Source organism: Sinocyclocheilus grahami, unplaced genomic scaffold (genome assembly GCF_001515645.1).
Source record: "Sinocyclocheilus grahami isolate Dianchi unplaced genomic scaffold, SAMN03320097.WGS_v1.1 scaffold1192.1, whole genome shotgun sequence".
NCBI classification, from domain to species: domain Eukaryota; kingdom Metazoa; phylum Chordata; class Actinopteri; order Cypriniformes; family Cyprinidae; genus Sinocyclocheilus; species Sinocyclocheilus grahami.
Window position 1 is genome coordinate 106,737 of NW_015506371.1, and position 13,481 is coordinate 120,217.

Below are 13,481 nucleotides of genomic sequence, written 5' to 3' on the forward strand. Positions count from 1 at the left end.
CCAAACAAAGTAGTTTCGCTTTCACAACGAAACACAGCGTCACACACCGCAGCCTAGAGTATGCGGAGGCCGGCTTGAGTGAGCAGAGGCAGGCGGGCTTGAGAACGGAGCGGCCGGCGGATTCAACGAAGGAGCGTCCGGCGAGCTTGCGGCAACCACATGTGACGACCCCGGGCTGGACTCCGCTTCATCCACGGTGAAAGCCGATCCGGCGATCCACAGCACTAAGTTGTAGTATTTCCTCAGCAACCAGCACGGATCAGCTCTAGGCATGACGAAGCGGATATCGTCCTCTTTTGGAAGACCAAACAAAGTAGTTTCGCTTTCTCAACGAAGCACACAACGCTTTCACGACATGGCGGCAGCGGCAAAAATACTACAGTGAGAATAAAAGTTATGCCTTCTTTTTTTGCGTGAACATTTGGGTGGCGTTATGCAAATCTTCCCACATAGTTACATAGTCATGTGGGGGCGTGTTAGAACGAGCCGTTTTAGGTTGAACTTTTATAAAGAATATCTCTTTGGATTTGAGACTTTAGTCTTTGCAACTTTACAGATCTTCTTCATGCACCAAGAGCTTGTAACACTCCAAAGAGAAAGGAAAAATTTAAATCGCATCATATGACCCCTTTAAGAGATCATAAAAGTCTTCCATAGGAGCCAAGAGGTTTAATAATCCAAGTCTTCTGAAGAGACACAATCACTTTATATGATGAAGTCGAAGTTTAATTTAGGCTTTTATTCACATATAAACATTGATCAGTGTACATACATAGGGCACATCATACAGTATAAACGCTCAACTGTACTTGCTTGATGTGCAAGAACAAACCTCATTGGTTCTTGAGTGTGACGCAAACATGTTTCAATTTATAATATGTGCAACGTTTATATCAAATTAAACCTATTACATAAAGCAATCGTGTCTCCTCAGAAGATTTGTATTAAACTGTTTGATTCATATGGATTACTTTTATGACCTCTTTGTAAACTTTTGGAAGCAGATGATGACATTTCCAATGTAGGATAAATTAACCATTTAACAATATGATTAACAATATGAGAATAAGACTTGAAAAGAAAACCATGTGTGTATGTACTGTAGCTGTAATGATCAAATGCATGAAATGCCTTCTCCTCGTTTTGCAGGTCTTTGTTCCTCAGAGCAGCGATGATCTCGATGCTGTTCTTCTCAGTGTTGTGCAGTAGATCAGTGAGCTGCTGGGTGATTTTGTGTTTCACGGTAACGTTACTCCACGCGTGAACCCTAGTCAAATCACACCTGGCCTCCCACAGAGCCGTGTTTGCTTTTGCCCTCTCTGTATCAGACTCCTTATCTCGTTTTGACTATTGCTTGCCATCTTTCTTTCCTTTTCTATATGTATATAACGTTATATATAGATAGACAGATGCGAATAATCAAGATCATAAAGTAAACTATGCAGTCAGATATACTTTTCCAGTTATTCAAACTAGTTGGATTCGCAGTTTTTCCAAACAAACGCAAGGATATATTGGAATCAACGAACAGATCAATGCGTTTTTACTCACCCTTTTCCTTTCTTTCCTTTTTTAACCGGCATCTTCTCTCTGTGCTTTGATCAGCAGCGTTTATTGACCTGGTATAAACAAGCTGGAAACTTTTTATTTTCCATAAAATCTTTAATAAACTTTATTGTCAAGGTTTTGAAATCTTAACTATTTTTAATGTTGTATCAAACATTTGTGACCAACTGAAATACGGATGAAAAATTATCTTTACTAATTATCAATAACATAATGCAGCCCTCCACATGCAATAAAGTACTGTGCATGTACTTCATATTGTAATAACGCACATTTTAGAGTAAAAAGCTATTATCTTTTTGTAGTGACCATTATATTGTGGCCTCATTCTCTTTTTAGATATGCATAACTTAGATATGCATAACAATAAATTGCTTATTAAACAATTTGTATTGTTAATAAGCATTCACCTACTTGCACTTAAAAAAAAGCACACAAACACAAAAGCTCTTACAAATAGCTGCTTATTTATTTACCTCATAAAAATATGGTTAAAACTTAGCAAAAACAGACATAATAAAAAAATAATTTTGCAACTATAAGAGACATAATGAAACAACCCAACACTGCAACTCCATAAATAACACAAAATCAGTTATATAAAATAAAATCAGAACACCTAAAATCAGAATGCACACATATATCTAAGCACACTCGCATAACACACAACCATTCTAAAATATCACCCCATATAAAACACTCAGAGGACATGTCACATTCAACGAACGGTAAGGCTTTTTGAAATGTTGAGTTGATTCTAGCTCACTGCCAGGGTGCTCTCCTTCCCAACACATGATTGGTGACTTTCTGCAGAAGAAAGATGGCATGCATTAGAAATGTTAATCAAACTGGTCATGTGTCTATCTGAAATGCTTGAAACAATATTGATTTAAAAACGGTCAGTATTACTGTGCCTGGACCATTGTGTGTGACTCCTACTCCAGAACAGCCTGTATACCTTGTTAAAGAGTTGAGCGTTGAGGCGGTAGGAATGGTACTCCGCCCGTCTCCTTTCCTCCTCCCTTCTCTTCTGGACCTCAGGAAGTTGAGCGTATTTCCTGAGCAAATAGATATTTATTTGGCAATTAAAGTGTAAAATTATTGGAGTCAATAATATCCATATAAAACGTTGAAACAGAGTGTAGTTGAAGTCCTTATGCCTCAGACTGGGCCTCTCGAATCAGAGATATCACACATAAAAATAGAAACTTTAAAATAAAAGATGGATATAGATCTGTATTATTTTAGTAGCATTGACTATTATATTTTTACTATTTTTATTTTTGCATTTACTATTATAGTTTTTGTTAATATTTTGAATTGAATTTCATTTTTATATTTAGTGTTTTAATTTTAATTTTAAAAAGTGTTAGTAATTCTGTTGTGTGTTTTTGTCATTTCTATTAGTTAAGAAAAAAGGTCTATATAGTTTAGTCTAAGTTACTTTAGTACTTAAATATGTCTTACACTGACTTAAACTAAACAAAAATGAGAAATGTTGTCTTGGAAAGTTGCTAAATGTTTTTTATGGTTTTCTTTTTATGGCTTTACTTTTAGTTAATGTTAATAAAACTGATAGAGACACACTCAAACACAAAACAAACACACATATTATTACCTCCTGAGTCTGTCTGTTCTGTCTATTCTCTGACTGTGTGATTTCCTCCCTACCCAACTGAAAGCATGTAGAAGGCACAAAACAACTTGCAAATAAAACATCAAAAAGTCATTTAAATCTGTTAAATGACCCATATATGCACAATTTGGTAATATGCGCTGTGTCTGTGTCATAAACCATCTAGATGGTTTGGAAATGAGATAATGGATACTTACTCTTTAGATCTTTGGACCATCTCTTTTCTTGGAACGGCTCGTTTATGGGGTACTGGAGCTGCTGACATGGCATGTTTTAGTTTACATCTTAATGCAAGCTGAACCAAGCTTGTAAAATATCTACTGAACTGACTACTCATAATACTAACACAAGTAATCTTATGGTATAAAGTCACCTGGTCTGTATGGACGTGATGGTGCGGGGCAATTGAAGAGCTCTTCTCTCTCTCTGTTGAAGACCGCCTGTAATCTCCTCTCTTCAACCAGCAACCCCAGACGCTTCATCCGCTCCCGTGAACGAGATACAAACGCTGGCCGATGGAGCTCCAGAGCTTCCTGTAGGAATGCAAATGCTCAATGTTAGATTAAAATCAACAGTCAACATCCATGTACTCTCTAAAACCACACAGCTATGGTCCAAAATGAACACTAGCTCCAAATCAGGCCCAAGCTTCAAATCAGAGTAAAGGCACGTTTACACAAATAATGATATTAGCGCTCACATCTTCAGGTGCGATATTATATTCCATTTATAATAAGCACCTGCTGCATTTATGTCGTCTGCCACTTTAAATGCTCAAGCTTTTTAAAGTCGGATGGATTATGATTTGCTGTCAATGTTTTTATCATTCATCAGCTGGAAAATATGTTCTAAAAGTGATTCAACAATGATATTGTTCTAGTTATCATTACACTTATCGTCCTTGGTGTGAACAGGCTTTAAAACATGTAAATAAAACAGTTGCTTGTCACACCTGTAGTGAAATTTGAACAAGAGCTGAGGGTTTGTCACTGATGTCGGTCTCCGTAGCCGTTATGGACTCTTGCTGATTCTGTCTCTCTCTTAGAGGTTCTCTGGTCGTTTCTCTCCAGGGTTTGGTTCTACTGTAAGGCTCAAACCAGGCTTGGCTTGGGCAAGGTGCTGATTCACTCTGTGGCTGATTTTCCTTGCGACCATCACACCTAAGCTCATCAGCGGAGACAAACCATGATGCACCTTAAAGAGAACGCGAAATATAAAACAGTAAGAGAAATGGAGAAAAAGATCAGTTGCAGAAACATGCTGTGTCCGTGGGCTTGTAATATGCACCGTTTGGGTAACGGGTCCGGATGCTCTTGTTGCTGGTGTCTTTCTTCAGAGCAGTCAGGGTTTGGGTGGGTTTAGATGTGGAAGCAGTGGGGATGGGAAAGCCACTCTGAATGTCTCTGCCAAATGTGTTTGTTAAATGGATATTTTTGAAAGCACCTGGTGAGGGAAAGATGGTGCCTACGTCCCGAGTGTGTCTGCGGGTGCCATTTATAACAATTTCCAAATCACCTGCAAAAAGAATATAAAATCCCACACGACATATTTTGTTGCAGTTACTCTGTCTAATATACACGTCGCTTAGTTTAAAAGTGGACCGTTGTTGTGTAACTGACCTGCCTGTACACCTTTGCTGACCAGTTTGACCTTTGACCTTTTGGAATTGAGGTTTTTGGAGATACCTCTTTGAGAATAATGGGAAAAAGTGCTTGAAGATGATAATGAATCAGCAGAGACCTGGAACAATAACAGAAGATTGGACAGTTAGATAAGGAAAAGATGATGGTCTCTCAGTAAAAAATGCAGAGAATAAGCTACTACTGTAATTCACACCAGATATTCTGTACACATAATACATGAGTGATTATTTTACTGACAGTATAAAATGAATAATAGGATTTTTAATGGAGTTTTTATTTAGCTATTGTGTGACATTGTCCCCAGGCAATGTCATTAAACTAGTTTCGCAACCTCTTCCAGTCCCACTGAGAGCACTAAGACAGTATATGTATTTGAAATGATGAGAAAATTTGTATTTCTGTTAATCATTTCAAACTGATAATTTGTATGAATTGATTCAAAACTCTTATGAAACAATTCTTTGAATCACCACTCAAAAATGTTCACTGAAGTCAGCACATGGCACCAAAAAGCGGCATTTTTCACACATTAAAACATTTTAGTGAAAACATACACTACCTTTCAAAAGTTTGGGGACAGTAAGATTTATTGCTTGTTTGTTTTAAAGACTTTTAAATACTTTTATTCAGCACGGACTCATTAAATTTATAATAAAGATTTCTGTCAAACAGATGTTGTTCTTGAACTTTCTATTCATCAAAGAAACCTGAAAAAAAAGTTACACAAAAATATTAAGCAGTGCAACTGTTTTCAACATTGATAATAATAAGAAATGTTTCCTGGGCATCAAACCAGCATATTAGAATGATTTCTGAACACTGTGTGACACTGAAGCCTGGAGTAATGACTCCAAAAATCACCGAAATTACATTAAAACAGAAAACAATTTTAAATTGAAACAACATTTTACAATATTACTGTTTTCACTGTGTATTTTGTTAATTAAATGCAGCATTGGTGAGCATAACAGGCTTCTTTCAAAAACATTAAAAGAAAAAAAAAACATCTTACCGACCCCAACATTTTGAATGGTAGTGTATGCAGGAAAATACTGCTGTTCAGTAGTATGCATTGTGTTATTAGTGAAAATGATTATCAGATTTTAACTCTATTTTACTTATTTAAACTGAGCTACAAAGTGTTTGTGGAAATCATTGTTCCTCTTGTTTGAAACAAATGATAATTTTAAGTAATTTTAAAAGCAAAGAGGCAATCTAAAAACAATGTGAATTGAATACGGTCAGAAGGCTAAACATAGTGAGATGTGTAACAAAGTAGCATCTTTCTTTTCAATCTGTTGATTATCTTTCAAAACAGTCTGTATAAAGGAATTAAATCAAGCAAAGACTTACTGTGGAGTCATCCGTGCTCACATCATCGGTAGCAACAGAGATGGCAGCATGTTTAGTACTGGGTTTCCTTCGGACAGTTTTCTGCATATTGATGGTGTTGTAAAGTCTGAGCAAGCGGTCACTGCTTTTCAGTCCTTTACTGGTGACCCGGTGAGGTCCAAAAGCTCGCAGCAGCCGCTCTGTGTCAATGGTGGACAGGCTACTGCTTGTCTCCACACTCGCAGACTCATCTCTCTCGGCAGGACAGCGATGCACTCTCTCCTGGCTCTCTTCATGCTCAGGCCAAGCTTGTTGTGGAGTCACTTCTAACTGAACTCTTTCTCTTTGCTCTCCTCCCTCTGTGGTCCCATCCTCTCGATGACTCCTCCTGTAACACTCTCCGTTCCTGCTGTCTGCTTGTTGTATAATTTGGTCTTTTGGAGAGGTATTGTGAATTAGACGAGACAGACGCTCTAGTCTATCAAGCAGAGATGTCTCTCCCTCATTAGTTGGTCGTGTCTCCTCCATGCTCCATTTTTCACTGAAGCGACGCCACAGCTGGTCCAGAGAACTGCTAATCTCTATGCTAACATCATGAGGTGTTCTGTCCTGCTCTTTCTTGTTCACCCTGTAGGGCTTTCTGATTGGCTGAGAAGGTAAATGGTGTGGTTCTAGTGGAAACTTGGGCTCCTGCATGGTGCTGCTGTGAAGATGCACATCATCTGTACTGTAGTCTGCCTCCATGTGTAAGGGGACAAACTTTTCTTCCTCATCTTTATACACCTCATCTATGCCAACAGTGTCCATGTTCTTCTCAGAAACATAAACTTCAGGAGCAGTATTGTCATTTTGGTCGGCGAGAGAAGACAGAGAAGATCATATGCTAATGTTTTATTTGTAATAGCAACAGTCCATAGCAAAGTATAGTGAAAACTGAAGGAATAGCTCACCCCAAAAAATCCATCAGCATTTATTTACAATGTCATTTCAAATCCATATGAAACTAAGACAATTTGTAGTTCATACAAATAAATTCTGCTCGTATGGCATCAGAAGACTTATATTGTGCTTTTACGTTGGGTTGCTGAGCTTGACAGTCACTACGTGCTTTCATTTTATGGAAAAAAGCAGTCGAGATATTCTTTAAAATATTTTCTATTACAAAAAATGTCATATTGTCACACATGTGGGTGAGTAAATAATGAACATTTAATTTTATTTGGTGAACGATTCTTTAAATTCAGCAAATATTGTACAACTCATAGAAACACTAATGTGCATCTTACCTCTCTTCATATCGGCCCTCTTACTGTAGATGCCTTCCTTGTGTTTTGGTGTAATTATGTTGTCTTCTAGCTCTCTAGAGCCTAAAATGTCTGTATTAAAGTGTGGAGGGACAGCATCATCAGAACCTGCAAAGGGAGCGAGAGAGAAAAGGACAGAGCATGAGAGAGCTGGATCAAACAGAGAGTAAACAGCACTGAAGCAGAGGGGCCCATGTGGATCAGATGAGGCATGTATTGCTGGATTGCCTTTCACAAAGACCATGAATAATGCAGGACTGGGTGAGAGCCTGAACCATCTGCAAGACTCGGGGGGAGGGGCCAGTAGAGGTGAAAGCAGGGCTCGACAATTAGGACTGCTGCGTTTCTGACGGCCAATCCACGAGTTGAGTTCTTTCCGTGTATTTCTTTCACTTGAACGTACAAATATATACAAAAATGTGTCAAAATACCCGTCTTGGCGAGTAACTTTGTAACTCTAACAATGATTAATCTATATTTAATTTATACAGTGGAATAGAGATGCATCGATCATTTTTTGTTTTATTTCAGACTATCTCTGTTCCATGCTTGCACACAAATTGCATCGCAATAATTTTTTCTAAATGTCATTTGTGTGGAAATATTATGTTATTATTATATTTAGTCTGTAAACAGAGGCCAGCGACGCTGAATATGAATGCAAAGAGGAGAAAATACTGTAGTAGGAAGAGCAAGATCACTGTTCACGACGCGTGTAATATAGGAAGAAAATCCTAAATATTTAATTTTATATGGATGTGTTTCTGAGGGGAACTGACTGTTTTCAGAAAAGTTTACATTGCATTTTCTTTTCATCTTGGCTCAGTATAACGCATTTAAAGCAGTGCTAATATGCACAGCACTGCTATGTGTACAGCAGTAACCAAGTAAATGCTGCTGTTCCCTGAGAGCCGCCTGCTGGCAGAGAGTGAAATTGCATCTCGTTAAGCCCGTCTGCTGTTTTGGTTTCGAGCAGGTGTTTTATGTAGCATAATTTCACAAAGATAAAGTCAGACCATTCTGTTTTTGCTTCAAATTTTGAAATTATACAGTCTAATTTAAATCAAATATTGCACATGCTACAAGTGTGTATAATCTTTTTTTTTGGATCGATTCATGATTAAAATACAGTGGTTAAGTTACAACTAATTTGAAATGGCTATGAAAAATCAAGGTGCAACACAGTGAAGTATATGGAAATATTATTTTATATGTGATTATTCAATTTCTGTACCTGAACACCTACAAACATAAAATCCTAAATAATTTAATTTGTATCTTTGTTCTATATGTTCAGTGGTGTTATTACTTGTAATTTGTTCATTTGTTCTTATTCTTTAATAATGATTGAACTTTATATTTGTCAGGCTAGTAGTTTTGGCTGAAATTGAAATCGAGAATTGTACAATTTTATTTGTATCTAAAATATTGGTGTCATATAAACTTATTTATTAAAATACAAGATAACATAGATCAAAAACAATGATAAAGGAAACTTTTTTTTTTGTGGCAGGGCCAGCAGAAAAAAATCCTTAGTATTGAACCGTCATTTCTAGTCAATCACTGATTATATATGGCAAATTTGACTTTTTTATATATATATATATATATATATATCAGAGCTCTGTGAGACAAAACAGGTACACATGGATTAAAGGTTTGTCCAGCAATGATGCATTCTCTAATGATCTATATAGTATCCTCAGCATTATATCCGTAATTTCCTGAGTGATCCATCCTAACTGAGTGATCCACGAAATAATGTTGTAAAAAATGTATGACAGGGACTTGGTTCAATCCATTGGTTGTTTAATTGGATGGAGGCAGATCTGAATATAAACTTTCAGTCAGCTATAAAAAGGGGCAGGGTTTAGGCAGACTAAATGATTGGAGAAGCCTAGCAAACTTTGCAACTAGCTAAAACAAGTTGAAATAATAAAATGACAAAAACTGAAACTGAAATAAAATAAATGAAAGCTAAACATACAAATATATAAAAAGCTAAACATATAAAAATAAATGTATAAAAAAGTATAAAAAAGCACAATAAAATGACTAAAACTAAAATCACAACGAAAATATAAAAATTAAAGCTTATTCAAAATCATTTATAAATACTAAAATAGTATTTAAATGATGCTAAAATAACAGTGTACGTCACCAGAGAGATGTTTTTCCTTTTACCGGAAATTCAAGTTATAATATTTCAATTAAATATTACAAGATCAAAACAAATTAGTACAATTTTAAAACATGCATGGATGGATTGTTCACTATAAGATCAATAATGCATTTAGAAAATAAAAAGGGTGAATTTTCATGTCATGACGGCTTTAAATAGCATTATTACACAGCCCCCAGGAGGACTTTTATTTTATTAAATGCAGCATTTTGTGGCCATTTTTGTTTAATGACAGATAAACAGTGCTGGCAATTAGCTTGAGCAAACAATTTTCTTAGAGCTGTGCTAGTTTTATGGCTTAGAATTTTTGACTCAAATCAATATTCATGTCCATTCAGTTATTTATTTGGTAAGTAGCCGTATAACCAAACAGCAACTTTGATCACATTCCATATAAACTGATAATGTTATGTAGGATGCTGTAGTCTAATAACTGTGTACAGTTCTCTGTGACATACCTGAGTGAGAGCTTTCAACAGTTGTGTCAGAGCGACCAGGAGAAAGCTCTGGATCAGCTTGCGGGATGTAGAACAGCTTGGAGCTCCCATGAGGTTTGTATGGCAACAGGGCAGGGACAGCTACATAGTAGAAAAATAAATCAATTGATTAATTTACCAACATCGAATGCCACTGAAAAGCATATATGAATAAAATCTACAACACATACCTGTTTGAATGGAGAGAGTTCTGGATGTCCCAGCCAGCCTCTGAGAGGGAGCAAAGGTTTGTGAGTATCTGGCCTGTAAGTGTGCACTGACTATTCCTGCATTCTGGCCTTGAATTGGCTCTCTGTGTTCATATGATCTGGCATGATTTGATGTTGAGATTCGGTGTATGGACTGCAGATGTTCATCAGTCATGCCTGACACCACGGGAGGAGGGACATCTTTACTAGTGTTTTGACTGGGTAGTCTGCTTAAATAGTTTGGATTGGTGACTACAAACCCAAACCCACTATTCAACTGCACTTACACTCTCTTGTGGGACTTCTTGCCAAAGGTTGAGCCTGACGCAGCACTGAATAATATCTGGTTACTGCCTGTGACAGTATAGTCCATGTGAGGTATTATTCGGATACTCTGGGGATCATTCGTAACAATGTTCTCTTTGTTGTCATCAGTCATTTCTTCTCTTTTCTTCTCTTCTCTATTTTGTCCTTCTCTCGCCGTCTCTTTTTCTCTGCCAGATACATTAGGTATAACAGCTGGCTGAAGTCTCATTTGGCTTGTGCTCTCTAGAGTCTCATGGTCAGGAACAATATTGTCCAATTCCTCAGTAGCAGTGATAGGGCAATGTGACGGTGACTGAGGAGATGGAGTGCGGTGAGTGGTTGCTATAGTAATAGAAGTAAAAGACTGGGAGCTGAGCCCCTCTCTAAGAGCGATCTGGTGAACTTTGGCCTCTAGATCCTGTTGTACAGGTGTGTAAAATGGAACTTTGTCCAAAGGTTTTGGATCAACTTTCTGCAGCTGATCTGAGTTATGATTCTCCATGTTACGCAGTCCAACAAAGCCCTTTGTCAGCTGAGATTCAGGACCAACACTTGACTGAGTACTGCCCTCAGAATCTGAGCTCCACTGATAAACAAAGCAAGAGAAAGAGAACAAGATGTGTTACTACTGATAAGAGCTAGGGTTGGGGAGGACTGTGGGAAGTAGACAGTGATAAATGGGAGATTCAGTAGAAACACTGCAAGCATGAGAGCATAGAGTAAGTCACACAAATGCAAACAACAGCTTTACCTTGAACACTCTCTATCAGGACTTTCCATAATGCAGTCTGCCACACCAGAAACAAAACTCATATTATTTCAGACTCACCATTAAGTGTGATATTTAAATGATCTTAATAGTTTCATATTATGGCAAATTACTGATAAGTGGCCCTTATTAAAAATCTTACTTTGTCTAAATTAATTAAAAGAATTATGTTAAATGCTACAAGTGAATTTAGGCATCACAACATTATAGTGTTTATTATAAAAAAAATGATTCGCTAAAGATTACATTTAACAGTGTTATGAACCCTATAAAGCCCACTGTATCATATTTGATAAGCAAATTTCTGAAGCCTTAAAAATTAGCAACATGGTCAAAGCTTTGCTAAAAACCTGTTGCATCTGTTTTTGTTGATTCTTATAATGTAAACCTAACAATAACGTTTATATTGTTAGTAATATTTTAAGATGAACACTCAAACAATGAAGTGAACAATGGACTGAAGCAACTTTTTTGATTTATCAAAGTTTACTTGATTATCCATACATATTTTTTTAACAAATCATGTTAAAATGTATCAAATATGACACATCAGGCTTTTTCATTGATTGACTAAAAATGGGTTAAACTACTGAGCTTTGATAATAAAGCTAAGCATTTAAATATAATCTAAGGAGATTTTGTTTTATATGCATTTTATCTAAGTGGTCTGCTATACTGTTATAAAGATCTCACAGATTTACAAGCTATCATATTTTCATCTTACTTTTTGGCCATATAAATATCAACAACTGCACCAAATTGTATATTTTTGCTCAGACTGAGCCTCCAAATAAAACTGAGGTGTTTTTTTCTTCCTTGTGAGTATGAGCTCCATATTCTCCTATATCATACTATATGAGTAATAAAAGCCTCATGTTTTAGTATATTTTGTCTAGAGGCTCAATAAACAAAAAACAAACAAAAAATGAAAACCTCAAAAAAATGTTAGCCTTCACAGGGTTAAATTATTAGACAATAAGTTTTAATTGATTTGACTCGCACGTGTTAATTTATAGGACTATCGACCTACACCAAATAAAAATTCAAAACCAATATGGTGCCAGTTTATTGTACATTCCTAGTGATATTTATTTGAGATGTCAAAAGTTTGGCAGACAGGTCGACCTACATCAGCAAGTCAGTAAGAATGCTGACACTCACACGAATGAAATCGGCAGACCTTTCTGTGTTGGCACATGGATGTTACCTTAGTGTATTTGGTGTTCAGTAGAAGTTCTCTTTTGATGTCTTCAATTCTCTCTCTGTCCTCAGCGTTTAGTTCTAAGCTTTCACATCGGCGGCCAGAAACCTTCATCAGGATCCATTCTAAAGAGACAGACCAAATTTAGTCATCCACAATGTAAAAACCACTGACACTTAAAAAAAGCACCACTGGTACTGACAAAACCTGTATGACTATACGTCCTGTTAGACAAATCACTGTGTTTACCTCGGGCATGGCTATCTTCTGGGTCACTGGTGCTTGGCTGGCTTGTAACCATAGAAACAGGTGACTCACTCTGCAGGAGTTTGGCAACTCTGGCAGCCAATGAACTCTCGTTGCTACTGTCACTCATACTTTCAACCTCAGCTGAGACATGGGACGAATTATTCTCTGAAGAGCCAAACGCATCATCCTCAGTCTGGTTCTGGTTCTGCAGAAGGTTCCCTGGTATCGAAGGAACATTCATCTGCACGGCAGATGTGGCTGTAGGTGGCTTTGCCTTATCTGGGTCTGCAGCACTGCAGCCCTCAGGCTCAGCCCGCCTTGGGGTCACACAGAGGTCACGTGACTTCAAACTTTCATCTCTGCTCAAAGAGAGAGCGGTAGGCTCTATAGTTGTGAAGTCATTTTGTTGTGGTCCTTGCGAGGATGACAAGCTTCCTTTCAAAGCCGAATCTGATGAAGAGCGAGTCAGCAGCAAAGAAAGGTTTCCACCAGCTGACAGAGATGTGTCGTCATGGTAACCTTGAATGTTTCGTCCTAGTGAAACAAGGGATGTGTCACTCTCTGAGAGGCGGTGTGAGCTGGGGGAGGAAGTCAGGGAGGATCGACCA

At 37.3% G+C, this 13,481-nt stretch overlaps 1 protein-coding gene and 1 pseudogene across 1 annotated transcript in view; both read right to left on the bottom strand.

Moving 5' to 3' along the window:
* LOC107567858 (basal body-orientation factor 1-like) overlaps positions 1-1,583 on the bottom strand; it is a 9,766-nt pseudogene extending 8,183 nt beyond the window's left edge.
* Positions 1,584-2,038: 455 nt separating this feature from the next.
* LOC107567843 (uncharacterized) overlaps positions 2,039-13,481 on the bottom strand; it is a gene marked incomplete at its 5' end in the record, with an annotated part of 15,198 nt that continues 3,755 nt past the window's right edge. The window contains 14 exon segments of the mRNA XM_016253608.1: positions 2,039-2,373; positions 2,525-2,624; positions 3,400-3,457; positions 3,576-3,735; positions 4,155-4,396; positions 4,490-4,717; positions 4,822-4,942; positions 6,199-7,021; positions 7,421-7,589; positions 10,122-10,241; positions 10,322-10,669; positions 10,703-11,240; positions 12,631-12,749; positions 12,874-13,480. Coding sequence (XP_016109094.1) covers positions 2,329-2,373; positions 2,525-2,624; positions 3,400-3,457; positions 3,576-3,735; positions 4,155-4,396; positions 4,490-4,717; positions 4,822-4,942; positions 6,199-7,021; positions 7,421-7,589; positions 10,122-10,241; positions 10,322-10,669; positions 10,703-11,240; positions 12,631-12,749; positions 12,874-13,480 — 3,678 coding nt within the window.